The 15,293-nt window shown below is 37.8% G+C and overlaps 1 protein-coding gene across 3 annotated transcripts in view; it reads left to right on the top strand.

Annotated features, from left to right (window-relative positions):
- Ntrk2 (neurotrophic receptor tyrosine kinase 2) overlaps positions 1 to 15,293 on the top strand; it is a 347,633-nt gene that overhangs the window by 250,832 nt on the left and 81,508 nt on the right. For all 3 annotated transcript variants that reach the window (XM_034635215.2, XM_027920581.3, XM_027920580.3), the window contains one exon: positions 13,860 to 13,990. In XM_034635215.2, coding sequence (XP_034491106.1) covers positions 13,860 to 13,990 — 131 coding nt within the window. The remainder of the gene's footprint in view (positions 1 to 13,859; positions 13,991 to 15,293) is intronic.

Raw genomic sequence — 15,293 nt, 5'->3', positions numbered from 1 at the left:
AGTGCACATCTCTGGTACAGTCATACCTCCCTGTGTTCAAGCCCTTTCCCACTTCTTCCCTTTGTTGCACCCATCTTGTTTGCTGACTCCAACCTGGAGCCATTTCAGGTTCCACCAAACATGGCAGACCCTCCTCCATCACAGACTCTGAGTGGAAGATTCTTTCACCATGTTTCACTCATTGACAAATATGTTCCATTTATCTTTTAGAAATCTGTTCAGAAATCTCCTCCATTAGGAAGCCCACCTCTCCATCACTTATCTGAACTTATGTTATTTTCAGTCAAGTTCTGCCAGAAACACAGAATATTTTAACCATAGCCATTAGGACAAAGTGCCATCAGTTGACAACTTTCTCAAGCTTAGCATACTGTATAATTTAACAATGACTTATTCTTGAATGAATTTCTTCAATACAATTTACTCAGAATACTTTAGACCATGACAATTCCAGATGTAAGTAACTCATATTAATATGTAAGAATAGAATTTTTAACCACCCAGCATAAGTAATTCCCTTCAAACAGAGAAAGTTCTCCCAGGAGATGACAATTTCTGTAAGGGACTTTATTATAAAACCTGGTGAGCCACCAGAAGCCAGATCGGTCTGACCCTTTATAGAATTCCCAACAGGACCCTAAAGCCCAATAGTGGAATAATTCTCTCCTTTTGGAGTGATGTGATCAGGTAAATGTGACTTAGTTTTACATTTTTTATCATACAAACAGAATTTGTAGCATTAACTGCCAAGTTTGGAATTCTTCCAGCTAACAGAGGCACACAAAACAAGTCTTTTTCATAAAGACAAGAGAGGAAAGTAACCCAAGCACCATGACTCTCACATTATAAATCTGCTTCCAACTTGTAAACTGCCTTTAGCACCAGGGCTTCTGGACATGAGTTCATGCTCCTGGCTTTGCAGCTCATCAAAGATAAAGGATGTAATTAAGCAAGGGACAAAAGAAATAAATCTGATAGTTGCAGAGAAGCGGTGACTTAACTCCTGGGAATAAGCTATAGTAATATTCCATTGGCTTCAGATAGTCTTTTTCTTCCCTACCTTCCTTTATACTTATACTTTTGGAATATATATAGTTTGGTTAATAAATGTTTACAATGAGAAGGATTGGTGTATAATGAAAATGGCATTGGATTGAGGGAAAACCAATTGGTTTGGGGTCCTAGCTCAGCTCTGAGAACCTGATACCTTTACTGTGCCTTGCTGTCCTCATTTATAAAATGAATAGGTTGCTTACGGTCTTTAGATACACTGTTTGAATTCTTAGAGAACATTTCAACTGGTCTGCAGAGACTTCCTTGGAAAGTGATTGAAGATAATGCAAATTCAGGTTGGTGAGGCATGACTATTTGCCTTTTATCCATAAACAGTGAACTGTTGAAGAGAAAGATCTCCTAGTGGATGAGATTTCTCAACAGATTTCTGAAAGAGAGATGACATATAGTCGCCACATCGAGCATTCAACTCAGAGTATTCTGTAGGTCTGCACTGGAAGAGGGACTGCCCTTCTGGTAGAGCCAGGAATGGCTCCACATTTGAGCCAATGAGCAAGACAGGTGCAGCAGAGAGAAGTGGGAAAGCAATTAACCCTGGTGAATGGTGACTGTCTTAGTGGTGTGCACCACCCTACCTCCAGACTGGCAGAGTATTAAATAACTCATGCCCAAATGAATAAATAAATAAAGTCTAGAAACACTTCCTTGAAGACACTACCTAATCACTATGGAGGCTGTGTGTGTGGAATGGGCCTCACAATGTTGTTTCCTTGCACTTAGCATAGTTACATGCCACTCTGCCTGCTCACTCTAAAGTAAGGCCCCCTTCTACATGCCTGCTAGTGATCTAGTTCCTAGTCAGACTTCATGTGGAGAGTTTCTGTCTATAAACAGGAATCCTGACAGAGGGCACCTTAAACCCATATTGGCTGTCCAATCTTAAATTCCTAAATTTGAATGGGGTTTGAGATCAACTCTGCATCTGAGGACAACTCTACCTGAAAGAAGAGATTCAGAGAAAAACTGACCTTGAAGGAAACAAGGATTTCAGGAAGCAGAAGGGAATTTTAAAGGAATATAGGGTTCTGTGTTTTGAGAATTGTATGTACTTAAAATAAAGATATGTAGCTATGAAAAAGGAATTATGAGATAATAAGAAGAAATTTGTAGTAATCATAAATATGGCTGAAATATAAATTTCAATTGAAGGTCTAGAAGCTATTAAAGAATATTTTTCCATAAAATGGAACAAGAAGATTGAGGCAGAAAATATTGGGGAAGGAAAAAAAGAAGTAGAGTATCAATTCATGAGGGGTGACATATCATAGTTAATATTTTCAGATAAAAATGAGGACACAGAAAAATCATAGGGATCAAATTATCAAAGAAAAAAACAGAAGATGATTTTTCAGTATTCAAAATTTACCCTAGACCTCAAATTAAGAAGCCCACTAAGTGCCAGCAGCATAAATGAAAAAAACCTACTTACTTGAATTAGATGCTAGGAAAATCTTCATGCTAGGAAAGAGAAATCATCCTAGCTTAATAAAAGAGACTCCCCACCCCCTTCTCTGCTTGGCATTAGACACATGGGAAAGAAAATGTCTTAGCACCTACTTAGCATTGTACAGTGTGGTATTAAAATGGTTATATTCATAGAAAGTTTTGTTTGTTGCTTTTCAGTTTTCAGAATAATAAGACACATAATTGTATCATATTGTAAACTGAATATAAATGCTACCGTTTTGACACTGTTACAATGAAAGTACAGCTGAAGAATATGGGAAGTGACTGGAGTCAAGGGAACATGAAAGTCCTAACACCTTCATCATCAGAGAATCAGGACACTGACTGTAATAGAGATTAAGTATGATAGTCACTAAAAGAACCTAAAACAATACAACTCTCAATTGCTGGCAAGAGGTGGGAAGGGGTGTGAGTGATCTCATCCTGTTATGTAGTGGGAAATCTATGTCTTAAATAGGGAAGAATGCAGAAGGGCACAAATTCTTTCCATCATAAGCTCTTCATTCATATTTAATTTGCTGTTATGTGCATGCATTGCTTTCCCTACTGTTTTTTTAAGTTACAAAATATGAATTATTTTCTAAAATTCACAAGTTCTCTAAAAGATATGATCTATAGATAAATTAGGTTGGGCCAGATGAAATAGCCAGTACTGTGTGTTTTTGACTGGCGGGAATGGAAGATTCATTTGGCTCAACCCAAATAGTTTTCAGATTTGAGACTTTAATGTCAGCATGTCTTCCAATGACAGACCAATGTGTGACCAAGTCAGTGACATCCTGGCATTCTGGAAAAGTCATAATTCATTACATCCAACAATCTCTTCTCCAGCCAACATTTCAATCCCTGCTTAACTTACAATGGAAAATTGAAATGATACATCCTCAATTTATAGTCTATACTCAATGGATTTGTTTTATTTTTCCTTCAACACATTTTTTACCCTATATTTTTTACATCGGTCATGACAGTTTTCATGTTCTGCCTTTTACAAATGTTATTTGTGTACTTGCCTCATCTCCCTATTAGACTGTCCACTTGAGGAAAAGAACCACATTCTACTGGGGCAGACTACATGTACTTCAGAGTCAAATTTGGCATCCCTTATCAACTTTCCAGGTGTGTGACTTTGGGGAAGTCACTTAACATCTCTAAGACTCAGTTATGGTACCCCCAGAATGGATACAGTGATGTTTCTCTCTAGGTCAGTCAGGATCTTTCAATAAGATAGTGTAGGCAAAATGCTTAATTCAATGCCTAGCACACAACTGACACACAATGAATGACCATTGACTTCTCCTTCTTCCTTCATTCTCAAATCTTCCACAGCTCCAAACACAGTTCCTTTCACATAGATACTTCAGTGGTGAATGAGGGGAAAAGTGTATTGATTTGAAAGATTCTGGAAGTATTGTAAAAATCCTTTAAGGGTATTACTTTTAAAATTTGAGTCCCTGTATAGTCATATTAAAGAAGAACTATCACAGGGCTTAGCTGCTCAGTATATAAACTGGACAGGCAGTTGTCCAGAGAAGGAAAACAGTTGGGGTGCATCCAAATATCTTGTTGGTGACCCTTCATCTTTCAAATGTAGACCACATGTTATTGGTATGAATTCCACTAAGCATCTGCCTTTCTATGGAATTGAGGCAGAGACTGTAGCCAGGGAAAGCAGCTTGGGAGGATACATGAGTCTGGGTCTTATAGAAGGTCCTCTGGCTTCTAAGTGGGGTATTGAAGAGATGTTTTCAAGACTTGAGAGGTGGAAAGAACTTTAGAATTTAGGGACCCAGAGTCAGAGGGGTAGGCAGATAAGACTGTCTGGCCCACCTGCCAGGATTTTGTACAATCATTCTGCATAATGATTCTTGAAAATACAAACATTGCCAGGGCTGACTGACAAGTATTGTTCCAGCAGGGAGAGCTGTCAGGGCAAATCAATCCAACTCTACCACATGCCAGTGTGTAGAACAGATATAATTTTGGCTGTTAGGTGATGTCAAAGCGAAGGATGTACCGTCTGTGTATTTTGAAGTGTGGTGTTCCTTTCAGTCTAACAGCTTGAAAGATTTCTGGGGCTCTCCCCCCACCCTTGGCTGTTATCTCAAGAAATTGTAGGAATTTAACTTCAAATAATTCCATTCCTTTGTCTACTGTAATGTTCAGGTTAAATGAAGCCCAACTCTTTCCATCCCTATAGTCACTCTGGTCTTATTCAGATCATTAGAATTTTGTCTGGTGATGGGTCATTTGCTGCCACTGGCCAGTGTCTGAGGCATTTTAGTAGGTAGCTGACCACTTCCTAGAAAGATAAAGTCACCTGTAAGAGTCTCTCTTGTCCATCACTGTACCTAATGCAAAACTTAGCTTGAAAGCTAGGATTTCTTTTGCGTAATAAGCTCCTTGGGAATCCCTGCAGATCCACTTTCTCCTTCAATGTTGTTATAAGAATCAAGGTTGAGGCTCTCAGAGGGTGGGTTACTTGAAATCTCCCTTCTGTTACAGAAGTTTTCTGCATTCCCCATTCCACTGAACTTTGTACTTGCCTAGGAATCTCTCCTACCAGTTTTTTTCTCTTTCTCCTTTCCTCCCTCTTCCTTCCTTCCCTTCTCTCTCTCCTTCCTTCCTTTTGGGGGCATATTTAATTGCTCACCTTTTGTCTTGCTCTTAGCTTACCTTCAAACTTCAAAATCTCCCCCAGCCTCCATCCTCCGGAGTCACCATGCTATCTCTGTCTGTGTGTGCCCTCTCCCCCCACTCCAAAAGTTCCCGCAAAAATAGTCTCCATTTACACCCCCACTGCACCACTACTTCACCCACAGCAATCCCCCTTCTACTCTCCTCAGCATCATCCTTAACACTTCTCCTGATTCCAGTTTGTTCAATTTTGGTCTCCTGTCTTGTTCTTCCTCATAGTTATTCTCTGAGAATTAGTTCTTGAAGACATCCTCTACTTTCTTTGGAATCACAACTTGATTCCAGCTTTCCTGAGTATGAACCCCACCTCTGAGAATAATCAGTCACACTGAGCTATGTACCTTTGATGGACAAGGGGCTGAAGTGGAACGATGGGTGGGGTAACTGGACAGAACTCACCCTCAGCTTCAATGTATCTTAAATCTTTTGTGAATGAAGCAAAAATATATATAAATGGCATGGATGGGTAACTGGATGGGACCCACCCTCAGATCAGCAGGAAACTCTGTGAGAATTAGATATGTAGCCACAACTCACTTCACTCCCCAAGGAGTACCGCAGCCAGAATGATCTTTATAATGATTTGTCGTGTGTGTGTATGTGTGTGTTTGTTTGTTTGTGTGTGTGTGTGTGTGTGTGAGAGAGAGAGAGAGAGAGAGAGAGAGAGAGAGAGAAAGCATTATGGACTCAGACTGTGAAATGTGTGATGTATGTGTTGGAGCAGACCCCAGATGTCATTTACCCCAAATCCATCATTAAAGATGAAGAAATGGAGGCATAGAGCAATGAAGAGTCTCTATTTATCTGTGCCATAACTTGCCTAACTTACTTTGAAATGTTCAGGGCCTCCAAGATCCAATCCCATTCTCCCATTCTCCCCTTATAGTATATTGCCTTCTGTGCTTCTTGAGGAAAAACCAAGACAAATCACTTTTTCTTCAGTACTCCTTGGTCTTTTCTTCCTTCTCATCCTTGCTCTTTTTATTCTCCTACCCTAAATACTCTGTTTCCCACCATTCTTTTCTCTGTTCAATAACTTACCTATTTTTACATGTTCATGTTATTATTTATTCATTAAATAGTTTTGATTGCCTAATGTGTTCTAGGCCCAGCAGTGGGTTCAGGGAAATTGCATGCATTCATTAATTGCATGCCCAAAGGGCCCTTGAGTATGCCCAGAGGCATTTATTTTTATTCCATTATGATGCCAAGAGCTATGGACTCCCTGCACAATGCTTTGGCTGAGGATGGCTTTTTGTGACATGTGCTGAGCTCTGCCATGAGATATACACTTAGGAATCTCACTACTTACTCTAAAGACTTGTTGAGGATGTTGACCTTGTGCCAATCCCCTGTGAAAAATTCTTTTGATTTGTCCCTAAATCATGACAAACTGTCATGAGGACTCTGACTTCTCAGAAGGAGGTTATGCTTTGGGGTAGCCTAAATTATTGTGTTTGCCCTTTGACTTCGTTAGTCAGGAATCTTAGAGTCAAATTATCACTGAAGATTAATATATATTTGGGACCCTAAAGCCTGTATGTTCGCATCTCTGCTTAATAACTTGTCTTAGCTTTCTAGTCTACTTTATCTTACTTGTTATTTAAGTTTGTATTTTCTTCATGTATTATAGAGTACCTGAAATCTTTTGTGAATAAAGCAAAAGGGAAGGATATGATGAGTATATCTACATGAGTTTCTCTGCCCTTTTAGGCCTTGAGTTCCTTGAGGATAAATGTTATTTTACCCTTCCCTTGCCCAGGCCCTAGAAAATTGCCCAGGTATTTTTAGTAAGTGCCTAATAGTGGCTTGTGGAACTAAACTGATAAAAATAGACCCATAGTTTCCTAAGTAAACAGAGTAAAGCTTACATACTTTCTCTTTCAGTTTTTCACAAGAAGGCTAAGGACAGACAGAGCATGGTGGTGAATAGAATTCAAGCCTTGCCTATTATTATATTGTGGAATCCTGAATGAGTGAGTTAGCTCATTTAATATTTTTTCTTAAATTTGAAAATGGAGATAAGAATACCCTACCAGATTGCTATGGAGATCAATAACTCTTGTAAATCTCTCAGCACATCATCTGGCCCATAATAGCAATCAGCTCATGTTAGGTGTCTCTTCCCTCCCTATTTCCTCGTTTCATTGGAAATAGTACTTGGAAAAGGATAAATAAGTGGATTTCTCTATGACCGCATGTAAGTCAATTAATTGTGGTGTTATCTGTAAAATAAATGTGGCCATTGACCTCATTCAATGGGATATGAAAATTAATTGATGATAATGCACATTGGGATTTTTTTCTCCTTTTTAAAATTTAAAGTGCCAAAGAATGGCTTAATGTTAGTATACGTCCTATTTTCATCATTAGTATTATTTATGAATATATGGCCTGATCTTGTCTTAGCATGTTTTGTGTCTGTGGGTCTTAATAATATTTATTTTCCATTTATTACCAACTTATCTCTTAAGAAAAATGTAGATGAAATTCAAAACTATAGTTTTTATCTTTCACACGACTTATTTATTTTTGGTGGATGATTTTGCTCAATTCATTATACTGTCTATACAGTAAGATATTTAGTAAATAATTGTAAATTTTTTTTAACTCTAGTTCAAGCACCTTTCAAAGTATTTAACTATTACATTTTGCTTTTCAGCTTACATTTTATGTTTATATCAACATTTTTCAAGTGAAATTTTTTATTATGAGGTACTTGATCAGATGCTTACCATGAAAGTTTCAGTATTTCTAGCTGAAAAGATATTAACTAAATAAAATCCCTGTTTTTACTTTGGTGATGGGAACCCTGCTGTTAGACCCAGTTTTGAGCCTGAATTACATAGTCCACAGGTTGTTCTGAGAGGCTGGGGACCTGAATTCTAGCTTGTTACCCTGTAGCTACATTGTCCTAGAGAGATCATCTCACCATGAAGAACTTCACTCTGATCTGTCACATGTGAAGGAGTCCATCTCTGGGACATTCAAGTTCTCTTCCTATCACAGTGTTCAGTCCTATAAAATGGGACTGTTAAGCCCACCTTCCCTGAAGAATACAGAGAAATAGGAATTTCCAGATTTCCTAAAAATATCCTTTGAGGGTATGCCGAGTTTCATCTTCCCACTCCAAACTTTAAAATATCTTTTTTTATACTTCAGATCACTTAGAACTTGGCATATATTATATACTCAATAAATGTTCTATTGAATGTTCATGTGCTGAGCAGGAGGTGTCCACTGGCCCAAGGATTTCTATAGATCTCATTACTGAGGAAATGGGGAAGAAATACCTCCTGAGACCTTAAGTGGATAGTTATTTATATTTCTATTAATTTTAGATTTTGTAGTAATGGATGTAGATATGGATTAGTAAGTTATCTATTTCCTGTGTATATATGTAAAATATTTACTTCTGGGAGAATTCTATACCAAAATTTTATTCAAATAATCCAAAACTGTGAACATTCCCAGAAACTGCTACAGCTACTTTGTGACACAATGTATTTTTCAGTGACTCTAATGTGATATTAATACAAAACCAGAAATTGGATCCATTCTTTTTGCAGATGATGATATTTCCATCCTAGAAAATTTCATCAATAAAAAGATACCCAAACAGTATACAAACGAAGGCGTATTTCCCACAACTCTTATTGATACCTCCTTTTAAGGATGAGGGGAAGGGTAGAATGAATTTCAGAAAAACATTTTCTATAAACCTTTTTTTAAAAATTAACTATTGTTTTGAATATTCCTCCAAATACAGACAGCCACTGTGGTAAATTTTATTGGATTTATTTATTTATTTACGTATTTATTTATAATTACAATTTATTATAATTATAATTTATTTATAATTCATGTTGAGTATGAGGTGATTTTTCTCAAAAATCAGGAAGTAAGGAAGTGAGGCAGCTGTGGATAGGTCCTGATGCTCTTATGGAGGAGAATAGAGAAGCATATCAAGTCTCCAAAGTGAAGAGCAGGAAATTGACTGATCTAAGAGAAAAAAAGCATGTAAAAATTTTGTCTTGTTTATTGTGGAATCCTTAGATTCACCTCACTCCGAATATATATGATGAAATGAATCAAATGTTTGCATAGACCTTTAGGACAGTTATATTCAAAGTGCTAGTATACGGTGATCTAAGGAGCTTGCACACAGTGGGCAAGCTTATTACCCACCGCTTCCTTGGTGAAGACAGTCTTGCTTCCAGAAAGAGTCAGCTTAATGCCAAACAACCAAACCAAACCTTCCAGTACCTGTGGCCTCTGAGCTCCTCTATTGAAAGACAGAGAATAATGGGTGGCCCTAGGAGTCTGCAGCTTAGGCAAGTTACTCCATCTCTCTGTTTCTGGATCCCTGAGAAGGAAGACAGCAGAAGGGCAGGATAGCTGGGGCCCTGGCAAAAGGGAGAGGAGTCATGGTGAAACAGGCATGCAGTGCTGACAAAGCCCAGATAAAGGGTGGGATGGCCTTCCTCTGAGAGAGCCACAGGGAAGGCATGGGTGCCAGACACAGCCAGGTTTTCATTTGAGTAGTAGAGGCAAAAGAAAGTTTAATGAAAGTTTGAGATAAGGCATTTGTATTATGGCAAGTGATGAGCCCAAGAGGGCACCCTGGAGGAGTTTCCAAGAGAGGAGAAGATTTGAACGTTGTCTGGCACAAGTAAGAGCACTGTTGGGGTGAAAGGTTGGGTGAGGAGGGACTTCCTGTACTGTTTAACAGAAAGAGGAAGTGAGGCAGGTGTGGATAGGTCCTGATGCTCTCATGGAGGAGAATGGGAAGAAATCCTTAGTTCAGGAATATGGAAGCTCCAGATTAGCTGTTCTCTCCATTCCTGACACCTCAGAGAATGGGCATGTGCTACCTACATACCCCATAGGGCTGAGATAATGTAGTGAAGCAGTATCTGTCTGTGTTTATTATCCTCAAACATATTTTTCAGAAATATTTATATAACACAAACTGTATGGAAAGCATTGTTGGGCCCTGCCAGTAATACAAGTGCAAATAAAGATCTTTACCTGTGTCCCTAAGTGGCTTCCAGTTTATGAGAGAGAAATTTATTCTGTATAGAGATAATACATCAGCAAATGAACATTGTTCAGATAATTTAAAACCCAAACCACAACAAAGGCAAAAAAATGCAAATAACCCATTTCCTAAAGAAGAGGTCCATCTTCTGCTTTCAAGGTCAACCTGGGAAACTGGTCTCATCAATTGTGGCTTTCAAAATGATGAAATTAATTGTGTCTTTAAAAATTTATTTCCACCATCTTTTTCTTCTGATTAGAATATTAAAAGAAAAAAGTGTCTAAATCAAATGCAAAACTGGTTAAATACTTGCCTTGGCCTGGTTATAGTGTAAAGTAAATCAAGTGGCAATTTAATTCCCAATGAACATGTGACAACCATGGAGTTAAATATTAGATTTAAATAGGGCAGCTAATTCTCTGCAGAAATCACATTTGGGTCTTGATATGGGCACTCTTCCTAATTAACGCATTTCTCTACTCTTAAATTCAGGTTTTGCTACTGAAACATGAGAAATTAATATTCATTCCCATATCCATTAATATAGTTGCTCATAAAAAGACCTTTTGGTTTCATCACCCTGAGTTCCTGAGGCTCAGGCATTTATGGATCAAAACCACACAAATTATCAAGGGGAAGAAATCCCATTAAAGCCAAACTTTAATAACCCCTCGAACTTTATATAAAGTTGTATCTTAAAAAGACTAGGTTATCCATCAATTTAGAATGGATAAATATATGAAGGTACAGTCCTCCCACAGAATATTTTAAAGTAATAAAAGGGAAAGAATTACTGCCACACACACAAAGTAACTCAATCTCAGCAACATGGTTAAATGAAAGATGGGAGATCTGGAATATATGTACCTTGAGTCCATTGATGTAGGTTCTGAAACAGGTGAGACTGAACAATCTTTTACTAGGGATATATAGGATACATTGCATTAGAAACAAAATAATAAAGAAAATGATTAATACAAAATTAAGGTAGTGATCTCCCTGGGAGACAAGGAAGAAACTAGTTACATCAAGAAAGAACCCATGAGGCAGTGGTGCTTCTTAGATGCTATAGGTTGAACATCTCTAATACAAAAATTCCAAATCCAAAATGCTTAAAATCCGAAAGTTTTTGAGCAACAACATGATACCACAAGAGGATAATTCCTCACCTGACCTTCTGTGACTGGTTGTCATCAAAATGTAAGCACACTAAACATATTGTATAAAATCACCTTCAGGCTATAGGTATAAGAAGTATAAAATAATCCGTGAATTTCATGTTTATATTTGGGTCCTATTTCCAAGATATCTCATTATGCATATGCAAATATTCCAAAATCCAAAAAATATCTAAAATCCAAAACATTTCTGGTTTCATGCATTTTTGATAAGGAATGCTCAACCTTTAATGATAATCTGTTTCCTAAATGGATGCTGGGTTCATAGGTACTCATTTTATTATTCTTTAAAGTGCAGAGTGCTTTACATATTTTTGTTTTTAAAATTATAGTTCACAATAAAGAAGAAAATACTTTTAAAGAAAAATTACCAAAATACACCACGATACTAAAGCTGTACTTTGTCCTGAGTACCTAAGATGTATAAGGGTTCAGGAGGCAGACCAGGCCCACTCAGAAACTCAGGGAACTTATAAATGTGGAAATGTCACCAAGCCCTGGCAGTGAGGAGATGAGTTTAGGAATGAGGTCTTGGACCATCAAAGTTGTCTCAGAATGTTCTCTAAGGGAGTTAGAACCTCAGCTAGACCTTAAGGGTTAAGGGAGGCAGAAGGGAAGCAGAGAAATTATTTTTACCTTTATTTCTTATATACATCAAATCCTTGTTATGTTTACCACAATTTTAAATTTAAAAAGAGACTTTGTGGTATAGAAAAAAAGTGGACTCTGAATTCAGATAGATTTGGGATCAAATCCAAGATCCCCATTGCCAGACCAAGAATGCTTGAAGTTCCTACAGACTTATTCCCCATTTATAAAACACAAAGAAGGGTTCACAGGGTTGTGAGAATGAGCTAAGACAACATTGTTGGCTTCCAATTCCATGCTCTAGAGATCATGATCTCTCTATATATGTACATAGCTACTAGAGATTGAATCCATAGACACTTTATCTGTATCTCAAGCCCTTTTTATTTTTTATTTTGAGACAGGGTCTTACTAAGTTGTTGAGGATCTCACTAAATTGCTGAGACTGGCCTCAAACTTGTGATCCTCCTCTTTCAACCTCCTGAGTTTCTGGGATTACAGGCATGTGCCACTCTACCCAGAAGAATCTTTTTTAAAAATAGTCTTCCCTGGGTATTTATGTGAGATTAGTTCCAGAAGCCCCCTCTGATACTAAAATTCAGGATGCTCAAGTTCCATATATGCAGTGGTATAGTGTTGGTATATAATCTATGTATATCCTCCCCAATTCTTCAAATCAACTCTAGATTACTTTTAATACCTAATAGAATGTAATTGCTATACAAATAGTTGCTATACTGTATCATTTCAGGAATCACAAGAAAACAAAAGTCTGTACATATTTAGTACAGACATAATTATTATTTTTCCAAATATTTTCTATACAAACTTGTTTAATCCACAGATGTGAGAGTGAAAGGTACAGAAAGCCGGCTGTGCTACCAATTTAGGGACAAAGAGTTCAAAAAAGATTCAGACTGGGGGAATCCCCTAGCTAAGGGATTAAACCTTCAAAGTGCTGGGCAAAGAGGCTCAAGCTTGTACTATTGTTTTGTCCTACAGAGTCTCCTTTTGAGTTACTTTATTAGCTCTGCCCTATCTTTTGCCTTTCTCTGGTTTCCACCTTGCAGCCAATGGGCTTATTAAGAACCCTTGACTGCCTCCTGCCTTGATCTCCATGAAGCATATGCATGAGTGACTTTGGCCAGCTCCAGAGCATAAGGAAAATAGCCTCTCTTCTTATTCATCTATTTTTGTCTCTTCTTAGCTATGGAGAGCCAAGGCCAGGACATTATTTTAGAAAGGGGCTAAGTAAGCCAGGCTTTAGACAGAGAATCATTTCTTGTATAAACAAAAGTAGTCACCAAGGTTCAACCAGGGTCTAGTGAGCTACCTCACTGGAAAACTAGAACTAGGGGGAGGCCAAAGTCTTTGCATAGATCTGCATTTTTTCTTGTCCTCTGAGGCTATCTCCCTTAGGAGTCTGTCTTCATAAAAATTGAGGGATTCCTGAGATCCCTCCGCCTTTCCCAGTGGATATTTGACCAACAAATCTGGCTTGCTGTTAATGTTAATTATTTCTTCATTTTTTTCCTTTTCCCAGTCTGTAAAGCTCATTAGTCATATCTTGCAGCCAACAGCTAGTTCTCTGATTTTATCAAAAACAATGTTTGGATTCTGGAAAGTAGCCAATAAAACCTGTGCCAGTCTTTGGGGTATGCTGTGAAGATGGAAAATGTGCTCCCCTTTGGTTCACAGTATGTGGAAGGAGAGAGGATCTTGGGTCTGCAAGTTCACAGGATATGCCCTTGAGTACCCACCCTCTGTCTTCACCTCAACAAACTTTAATTCCAAATTCTGTGTTTGTTTTACAGTTGTTCAGCACATCAAGCGACATAACATCGTTCTGAAAAGGGAGCTAGGTGAAGGAGCCTTTGGAAAAGTTTTCCTAGCTGAATGCTATAACCTCTGTCCTGAGCAGGATAAGATCTTGGTGGCAGTGAAGGTAAGAGAACATTTCAAAATGTCTCCTTATCCACCACAGTCACACTGATGTGTGGAAGTTTTTTTCTTTATTTTTTAATATTTTAGTGGCCAATTCAAGAGTCAGTTATGTTTATTATGGTGAATGTGTTCAAATTCCTTTACCTAAATGGGCAGTCAGAAGAATATTTGGGGTACATTCAACTGTTAGTGGTTCTGCTCAGGGGCAACCAACCAGTCCATAGGCCTTAAATAACTCTGAAATACCCATCCTTTTCCATGCTTCCAGAATTTTGGATGGAGATCAGTGGTGTCAGGAAGTCTTGTAGACTCTAACTTGTCTCCCCAGTTTTCTTGGAACTTATGCCATGCTCAGTTGAGTTTGTTGTATGTTGGAGATTCTGGAAGGGAGGAGGACTTCACTTCTGGCAGCCTGTTCCACTGAGTTCTCCTTTCATACTGTACCTTGTCTCTAGAATTCTTCCAAAGCCATAGGATTTTATAAGTGCAGGCTTGATTTCATCAAGGGGTGGGTGATGTCTCCTGTGGATTCCACCATCCCAGAAGACATGCAGTTTCTAGTAATGGAAAGAAGTCTGAGAGTCCTTTATCACAGTCATCCCCAAAAACTCAAAAAGAAGACCTTATTATTCAATAAGATAACATCATTAAAGGGGATAAAAAATCCATTGAGCTTTCTAAAATTCAAGGATTAACAAAAATAGCACAAAAAAACTTTAGCAGATCTCTTATATATGCATTATCAAAAAGTTTTTAAAACCTCACTAAGGTATTAGGTAGCATATGCCAAGCACTTAAAAGAAGCATGCATTTATAAACTGAATTAAGAGCCAAATGATATGGATTTGGCTACCATAGTAAAACTTAACTCCTTGGTATAATATAAGATAGTTTAGTTTTGTTGTTGTTGTTGTTGTGTGTTGTATTGTATCTCTGCCAAACAAGGAACATTTGTATCAATGACGGGGTTTTGTTTGTTTATTTGTTTGTTTACTAGTTTTAACCAGGAAAACTTTTCATTTCTTTAAAATCAGGTGCATATTCCACTACTGGTATATTTAGCAATAGAAAAATTGTACATTTGTTCTTCTTGTTGAATGAAATTAACATGTTGCCAGGATGCTCCAAAACTCTCAGAGAAGGCTCCTAAGAGCTGCACTTTTCAGTGAATAAAGGGCAAACCCTTCTAGGGGTAATAAATCAATCAAGCAAACATCATCTCTCCCAAGACAGGAAAATGAACAGGAAGATTGAGAAAGGTGAAAGGGAAGGGGAAGTGAGATTCTAGAGAGATGTGAGGTCAA

This window comes from Marmota flaviventris, chromosome 13 (genome assembly GCF_047511675.1).
Source record: "Marmota flaviventris isolate mMarFla1 chromosome 13, mMarFla1.hap1, whole genome shotgun sequence".
NCBI classification, from domain to species: Eukaryota; Metazoa; Chordata; class Mammalia; order Rodentia; family Sciuridae; genus Marmota; species Marmota flaviventris.
The sequence above is the reverse complement of the archived record's forward strand: the minus strand, read 5'-3'. Positions and strand labels throughout refer to the sequence as shown.